The sequence below is a fragment of the Tupaia chinensis genome, unplaced genomic scaffold, assembly GCF_000334495.1.
Source record: "Tupaia chinensis unplaced genomic scaffold, TupChi_1.0 Scaffold000088_1, whole genome shotgun sequence".
Lineage (NCBI taxonomy): Eukaryota > Metazoa > Chordata > Mammalia > Scandentia > Tupaiidae > Tupaia > Tupaia belangeri.
In genome coordinates, this window is record NW_006159550.1 from 4815141 (window position 1) to 4823902 (window position 8762).

An 8762-nucleotide genomic window follows, 5' to 3' on the forward strand; every position below is an offset into this window, starting at 1 on the left:
ATTTCCGACACTTGGGTCATGTTTGAATCTGGTTGTGTTGATGGCTTAATCTTATCTCCAGGGTCATTAAAATCTTCAGGTTTTGTTTGTTTCTATCAAATGTCACACCTCACACACAGAATGGTGATGACCGAGGTAAAGTAGCAGTGTGAGCATTGGAATTCATCCGATCAGGGTTTGAGCTGGAGTTCGTTTCTGTTGTTGCGATTGTTCCTGTCAGCGCTCTGCGGCTTCAGACTCCCCTAGCATTAGGCTCCCAGTGCCTGGTGCTTACATCCTAACATCCACAAGATTTTCAGACTCTTGTGTTGAAGTCTCTTCAGCTTCTTCTTTGATCTGAGTATGTGGCTCTTGAGTGCCATAGGGCTTTTCTCGGTGTTGCTGCCCCCTCTCAGGTTCCAGGTACTCTGTGTGTCTGCCTGGCAGGGGTCTGCCCCTGTCCGTGTCCTTGCCCAGGGGTTGGCTGTTGCTTGGTTCTCCATGTTGGCCTGGTGGTGGAGGCAGGGTGGTTCCCCAGCCTTGCTCTTGGCAAAGTTGGCCTTATGGCTATGGTTTGTCCTGAGCAGGAGTTAGCTTCTGACCAAGTGAGAGCAGACCTCTGCTTAGGGGTCAGCTCTGGGGCTAGCGTGGCTTTATGTCCCTCCTTACCTCTGCTTAGGGTTCAGCTCTGGGGCTAGCGTGGCTTTATGCCCCTCCTCACCTCTGCTTAGGGTTCAGCTCTGGGGCTAGGGTGGCTTTATGCCCCTCTTCTATGGGTTCAGAGTTTTTCTTACCTTTTCACCTGCAGTAATTATCTTAGCCTGCATCCTAGGGGACAGAGGTTTTTTTTTATTATTTTTTTAGAATAATTTCTTTATTTATTATGATTACTATATTTTTACATGAGTTGTGTGTGTGTGCGTGTGTGTGTGTGTGTGTGTGTGTGAGAGAGAGAGAGAGAGAGAGAGAGAGAGAGAGAGCAAGCAAGCTGCCAAGTCCAGGACTAGAACCATTTTCAGCCATGTGGGTATTCCAGTGATTTAACGACCACGCCCCCTGCTGGGTTCTAGGGACAGAGCTTTCTCTCCCTTCTCCAGAGCCAGATTAGTTTTGCTTCTGTGCTCCCCCCCAGAACAGTGGATCTTTTCTGCCTTCTGTGTGCAGAAGGGGTTGGTATTTCCTCCTGAAGCAGCTCAAAGCTTTTGTAAGAGAAAACAGTCCATGGAAATAAAGAGGCTTCATGCTCTTCCCCAGAAGCCCTAGAGCTCCTCCCATGCACTGCAAGGGAGTGTCCGGTCACCTCGTACGTAGTGGAGGCCCATGGAAAGAGCCTGGCTTCTCATGCAGTCTCCCTGTGTCTGGGACACCTACTAACGTGACTCTTCAGCCCCAGGTAATTATAATGAATAGAGGATTGAGAAACAGTCTGGGAAAAGAGATTTCCTAGGGAGTAAATTTGTTTTAAGTATGAATGTTATTAGAATTATAAAGCGAAATCCTTTGTTTGTTAATTGCCAGAGAGTACATGTTCTTGCAAGAGAGAGAAAGAGAGAGGGAGAGAGAGAATGCACCCTCTGGTGGGGCGTGGTCACACAATCCCTTCTCCTCCATTTCTCCGTCATGTCAGGATTTTGGGTGTGCACATGTGCTTGGCATGCTTTCTAGCTGCCAGGGCCGAGATGCAAATTGCGTGGCCAGCCATGTGGGATTTGGTACTAGGCTATGGGGCCAGCCCATGCCAAATACAATTTTTTACTTTCAAAATGGAACATTTAGAAATTCTGAGTAGAAGGCCCTGCTGTGTGGCACAGATGGAAGGACACCTTTGTCTAAGACTGAGGCCGTATGGGGAGAGCGGTGTTTGGTTCAGTGGCCAACCCAAACAGGCTGGGCACGGCAGCATCTCCCTGTAATCCTAGCTAGCGGAGGCCGGCAGGAAGATCATGGCATGGTGAGTCCCTGTCAGAAATTCCTGTTTCTCTCTCATTTAAAGAAGAAGAGGGCCAACAGGTGGTGTGGTGGCTAAGGGCGCCAGACTCCCACATGGCTGACTGTGATTCGAGTCTTGGGCCTGGAAGTTAGCTTCCTCACCTTCTCTCTCTGTCTTCTCTTGTTCTGTCCCTCTCTGGTCAAATTAAAAATAAGTAAGTAAAGTTAAATAAAATAATTCTTAAAAAAAAAAGAGAGAGAGAAAGAAGACTTAGAGTCAAATAGAGAGCATAAGTTTATCCACTTCTGCAACTAATTCTGGGTTTTTTCTTGTCTTTGACTGCAAGTTCTGCCTTTGACGTTTCATAATTTGCCTAATTATGATCAGATGGGAAGATATTTGGCTAATGGTTCCCACACAGAGGATTGGAGGTTGCCACCTGACTTCTCGGGGTAGTTATCTGCTGAAATGTTGGCTCGCCTTAGTCTCCAGTCAGGACCCTCTGCAGCTCTGGACGAGAAAAGCATGGTGGCCTTTGGCAGTCGCAGGAAGGGCCCGTGACGATGTCTCTCAGTGCACGTGTCTGTCTCCTTGTTGGCAGAACCGCATCGCCAAGCGCAGCCGAAAGCTGGTTGACTACGACAGTGCCCGCCACCACCTCGAAGCTCTGCAGAGCTCCAAGCGGAAGGACGAGGGCCGGATCTCTAAGGTAGGGCTGGTCCCTGGTAACGCCACGCTCCATGTGTTATGACACGAAGCAGCCTTGCTTTGAAAAATTAAATGTTTCTTTTTAAAAATAAGATTGAAATATGACAGAAATGAACTGAAGAAAGAAATGCTGTGGGCTGCTTTGGGTTGCTTTTAATAAAAATAAGGTTTTGTGTGTTGTCATAGAGCTCGCGTAGGTGACACCGACTCACTTTGATTTGGAATAAGCTTTGGTCCCCTGCAGTGTTACAGAGATCAGAGGGAGCAGCAGTGTATCTGCCATTCCTGACGTAGCTGGGACCATGCTCGCCCCTGAAGTGCGGAATCAGAATTCTCAGACATAACGTGTGAGTGTCAGGGAGAGCAGACACGTGCTAGTCTTACATAACATTAGTTCTCTATTAGAGAACCCATTTTAACACCTTTTACCCTGGGTCAGCCATTCGCGGGCGTCAGCTTCACCAAAGCCACCTACTAACTCCTCCCTGTACTTCTGGTCCTACCTTGCCCTGGGTGCCTACACGTGGCTGCCCAGATGGTCTTTCTCCATTGCAAATCTAGATATTTTCTTTACTGCTTAAGTGTTTTAATGGCTCCCATTTCCTGTAGAAGTAATTTTCCATTTCTTTGCATATCATGAAAGACCTTCGCAATCGGGTCGTAACTCATCTGTCCATCCTTTGCAAGTCTTCCCCTCCACTCCTTCATCCATGCACACTCCCTAAGCCAGAGTCTCCATACCGCACATCAGTTCCTGAGCAGCCATGGTAACAGCTACCCTTCACCAGGGGCCTCCTTAACTCCAGAAGTCCTGAGCAATACCTCAGCTACATTGCTTTTCCTTAATACTCGCAGCAGCCTGCGAGGTGCAGAAAGGCAAAGCAACCTAGCAAGTTCACAAGGTGAGTAGCAGAGAGCTACAGCCCAAGAAGCCCCACCTGATGCACTGTGATGGCTTCCCCACCTCCTCCTTGGGCAGAGAATCAGGTGAAGCGTCACCTCCTCTGTGGGTCTTCTCTACACCGTCTTTCTCAGTGGTACCATCCATAACAGACTGGGAGTGTCTGTTGTCAATGTGTCTTGGAATGTAATGAGTTAGACTTCCACTGGCCTGGGGGTTCCTGGGGCAGCCTCCATGTCCAGAATCCAGAGCACAGCTATGTCTGTGTGACAGGCAGATGACATATGTTTTTGGTAGAATGAATGAATTAACTAAAACTATGAAAATAACAATAGTAATCAGTCTAGTTTCCTGTTTTGATGAGTCTTAATATTTCATGTTAAATTAAGAAAGAATATGATGTAAATTTTAACCACATAGCTCTTCTTTTCAGGATGCCACAGGCTGATCCTATTTTATATTAAATAGTATCCTTGTATGTAGAAATGGCTTTGGTTTTTAGTGTAAACCCATGCAATGTATCATTTTTAGGCAGAAGAGGAATTTCAGAAAGCACAGAAAGTATTTGAAGAGTTTAATGTTGATTTACAAGAAGAGTTACCATCATTATGGTCAAGGTAAAGATGTTTCTGTGCAGGTTGTGTATGTCCCTTTTAGAATTTCAAAACCATCGGGACCAACAGATGGTGTAATCGCATATCTGTCTCTCCAGTGAGCACACACACCCTAGAACAAAAATCTCTCTAAAACAAACAAACAAACGAACAACAGAATCGGACTATGTCGTCCCTGTCTCCTTGTCTGTGACGCTTCAGCAGCAGGTCTGGCAGGGCTGCTCCATAGTTGGGCTTTCCAATATGGCGTCCACATGCCATATGTAGGGCACTCGGACTGTGGCTCATGTGACTGAAGAACTGAATTTTAAATCTATTTTTTAATCCATTTAAATATAAATAGCTATATGTTACTATCAGCTGCCATATTGGATGGTATAGTTTATACCTTGCTATATTTTTTAAGTAAAAACCTCAGTAAGAGACATTAGAACAGCCTTTAATCTTTAGATTTTCAAGAATATGCTTTTTAGCTTTTGGTAAACCTCTTTTATTCCAAAAGCTTGTCTGGTTTTCTGGCTTTGATGCTGAATAAACCCCTACTTTAGGTCTTGACTTTTTTTTTTTTTTTAAGGTTTTTGCCATAGAGCATGTGTATTCATTAGAGAGAGAGTGAGAGGAAAAGAGAAATCACCCCCTAGGGGGTGGCCCTACTGCAGTCTCTTCTCTTCCATTCTCTTCCTGGGATTTAGAGCACATAACGCACACATGCCTGGCATGATTTTCAAGCCACCAGATCCAGGATTCAAACCATGGTCGGCCATGTGGGAGTCCAGCACCTTAACCACCATGCCACTTGCTGACCCCCAGTTCTGAGCTGTTAACCTAAACTCCATTCCTATTTCATGTACTAAATATTACTTATAGGCACTCTCATTTTGCATGGCATTAAGTGCTATTTATGTAGTTTGTTCTTTATTTTTTTTTTCCCTGTTGGTAGTAGAACGAAGTTGGGTAAAGTGGGGTTTATATTCCTCTGTTTTCGTCAGCACTGCCATGCTTCCAACTCAAACAGGATTATGGTCACCATGCCTCTAATCCTCTAGCCCAACCTCCAATGAGATCATTAACCCCGAAACGTTCTCATTACCAATTCTAGAGCTTCTACTTAACCTCTTAACTCAGATGCATTTTAAGTTTCTAGACTGAGTTTGTCCGTTTAAGAATTCATCCCTGGGACCAGTATATGGCACAGTGGTTAAGCCGCTGGACTTCCATCCGGTTTAAGTCCTGGACTCAGAGGCTTGAAACTCAAACCAGGCGTGTGTGTGTGTGCATGCCCAAGATCCTGAGAGTAGGATGAAGAGAAGGGATTCGTGTGTGGCCGTCCCCTTGGGGGATGATTTCTTGCTTTCTGTCTCTCTCTTTCTTCGGTGTTTGCATGTACTCTACAGCAAAAATCTCTCTCTTAAAAAAAAAAATCATTCCTAGTCCTCTTGATTTTTGCCAATAGCAGGCAGTCCGTGGTTACTTTTGCACTACTGAATTATCTGGAGGAAGTTTGGGCTAGTCCACTGTAAAACTGGCCTGTCACATGTGTCGACCTCAGTGTCAGCCATTGTCCCATGGTCAACATGTGAGAAATGATCTCGTTTTGTCTGAATTTGCTTATTTTCTCAGCATCTGCATTTGGTACCATTATTCATGGATTCCCAAGCCTCTACAACTTTAAAGTAATTAGCTACAGGAAATCGAAGGGCTGTCAAAGGAGATAGTCCATCTTTCCTGCATGCAGTCTTCTGCACACCCCACTCTCTCACCAGCCTAGCCCTCATTATCTGGTAGTTCGTGGCAGGAATCTTGCCCTCACATGCCTTACATATCTTGCTTTGACCTCATGTTGAACATCTCTTCTTTAAGAAGCTCCACCTTGACATCTGTTTTTTTTTTTTTTTTCTTTTTTCTTTTCTTTTTTAGGTTTTCCATAGGGCATTTGTACTTGCTGGAGAGAGACAGGGAGAGACAGAGAGAGGAAAAGTAAGAAATCACTCCCCATCTTCAGGGGGTATGGCACCTCACCATCTATTATCCTCTCAGGACTTGGGACACACGTGACCAGCATGAGTTTCAAGCCACTGGGTCCAACTAGTACACAAACTGTGGTCAGCCATGTAGGAGTCCAGCACCTTAATCACCATGCCACCTGCTGGCCCCCACCCTGCCATCTCTGTGTTCTTATTGTGTGTGCCCAGAGAAGACCTCTTCCACTGTGAGAATTTCGAACAGCCTGAATATATAAAATGTTCAGGGATGTAGATGAGACTGATAACTATTTATAATTTGAATTTATTCAGTTATTCATGTTAGTTTAAAATCGCAAATGATGTAAAGTGATATAGTTCTTAAAAAACATATTACTTTGTATGTACATTTCATGGAAAAGTTTTATCTCAAAATCTTTACCTGCATCTTATTTTCACTAAAGACACTTAGTCAGGTTAACCGGTAGTTCTCAGAAGCTCATCATCATCCTCAGATAATCCACCTCAAATGCACATTGTCATTAGCATACACATAAGACAGTTGTTCTTTTCATTTCTTCATTAAGGAATTTTTGTGATTGCTAAAGTAATTACTCACTGCATTGCTTTATTTCTTCTTTTTTCTTTTTTTGCCAGAGGACACTTGCCAGAGAGAGACAGAGAACATGAGCGAGCGGGTATGCACAGCCCCCAGTGGGACGTGGCCATGCTGCAATTTCCTTTACCCCATTTTCCCTTCCCACCAGGACTTTGGGCATGTACACACATAAACCTGGCATGTTGTTGCAACCCCAAGGCTGGGACTTGAACCATGATTGGCCATGTGGGACCTGACTTTCCGAGCACAGTGCTTAACCAACTGCATCACAGCGCCAGTCTTCATTCCATTGCTTTGTAAGCTGATCTTTGAAAGAGCTGGGATACCATAATGTTTAATATTTCTAAATATCAGACAATTCCACTGGGAAATTGCCTATTGCATTTATGAAGGACTAACCTTGGGAAGTTTTCTTGAATTGCCAAGATACAAATATGTATTATTTGCCTTACTATGTATTAGGTATATAACTATTTTTTATAATGATATCTATTCCAAAATTGGCATTGACTGATGTTGCTATAGACATATATGCCCTATCCAGATAGTGTTTAGCTATTCAAAGTAAAGCGATTGTCATGTTTTATAACATGAAAGACTTTATAAGGGTGTAAAAACAAAGGAAATATCTGGGACCAGAGGTGGCGTGGGCTCCCATGAGGCCAACTGCAGTTGAAGTCCCAGATCCGGCAGCTTGAAAATCGTGCCGGATGTGTGCGTGTGAGCATGCCTGAAATCCCAGGAGGGGAAGGGATGACAGTATGGCCAGCCTTCCTGGGGGTGATTTCACCTTTTCTGTGTCTCTCTCTGGTGAGCACACAAACCCTGTGGGAGCCAGGGCTGGAGGTGGGGGAACATCTTAGAAAAAACAAAGGAAATAATATGAGGGATAGTTTTGGAAAGAACCTTTCCCGTCTTCTGGCCACACAGCGTGTGAATATTCCAGTGCTTTTAGCCAGTCTAATTTCTCATTGGCACGTGAGGTTCTCTCTGATGCTACTCTCTGCCTAAAACCTGGCTCAGACCTGCCTTCCTGTACAGTGTGTTCCTTGACTAAACCTGAATTACTCAACCACAGCTGCTAAGTATATTGTGTGTGTGTGTATGTGCGTGTATGTGTGTCTATGTGTGTGTATATGTGTGTATGTATGTGTGTTTGTGTGACACTGAAAATTATTGTTTGAACACCTTTCTCTTTGTAGGCATCATTTTTTGTTGTTGTTGCCGAGATTTTTGCTATAGGGCGCATATGCCAGCCAGAAAGACAGAGAGAGATAGAGAGACAGAAAGCGAGAAATCACCCCCCAGGAGGGATGGCCATGGTGTAGTCCCTTCTCCTCCATTCTCCTCTCAGGGTCTTGGGCACGCACGCACGTGCGCCCAGCATGAGTTTAAGCCACCGGGTCTGGGACTCGAACCGCAGTCGACTACATGGGAGTCCAGCGACATAGCCATTACGTTAACTGCTGCAGGTCCTGCAGGATCATTTTATGCACTTTCCACCATTTATAGCTTAGGAAACCAAGGACCATATTGGAAAGCACCTTGCCTAAGACAGAAGGTTTACAAGTCCTGAAACTGACGGGGAAGAACTCTGTTGTTTTCTGTAAATCCTATTTTTAATGCCTGTATCTAGGCCCTCTCTGTCTAAAATGAGACTGCACGCAGTCGTGATTCCAAGTTATTTCATGTTGAAGTTGGCGCTGGGTGTTTTCTGTGCTCCTGTGCTGAAATGCGTAGTTCCAGGCACACAGCGATGAACACGTGTTAACTGATTCATGTATGAAATCCTGCGTCACACTGTGATAACCATGAGGAACGTTGTACGGGATGCTTATTTACATCTGTTAGGCTTAGTTGGATTATAGGATTGTTCAAGTCTTCATTTCTTTGTGGATCTTCTGGCTAATTGTCCTACTCTTTATTGGAGCTGAGATATTGGAATCTCCAACTACTACTGGGCCTTTTTCTCTGTTCAGTTCTGTCAGCGCCTCGTGTGTGTTTTGGCCCTGCTGTTCAGTGCATGTATGTTCATGACTGGGGAACTTTC

The 8762-nt window shown here is 44.7% G+C and overlaps 1 protein-coding gene across 1 annotated transcript in view; it reads left to right on the plus strand.

Moving 5' to 3' along the window:
• Positions 1-8762, plus strand: part of AMPH (amphiphysin) — a 175697-nt gene that overhangs the window by 83655 nt on the left and 83280 nt on the right. Inside the window, exons 7-8 of the mRNA XM_006143037.1 lie at positions 2511-2618; positions 4050-4135. Of these exons, the coding sequence (XP_006143099.1) occupies positions 2511-2618; positions 4050-4135 (194 nt within the window). The remainder of the gene's footprint in view (positions 1-2510; positions 2619-4049; positions 4136-8762) is intronic.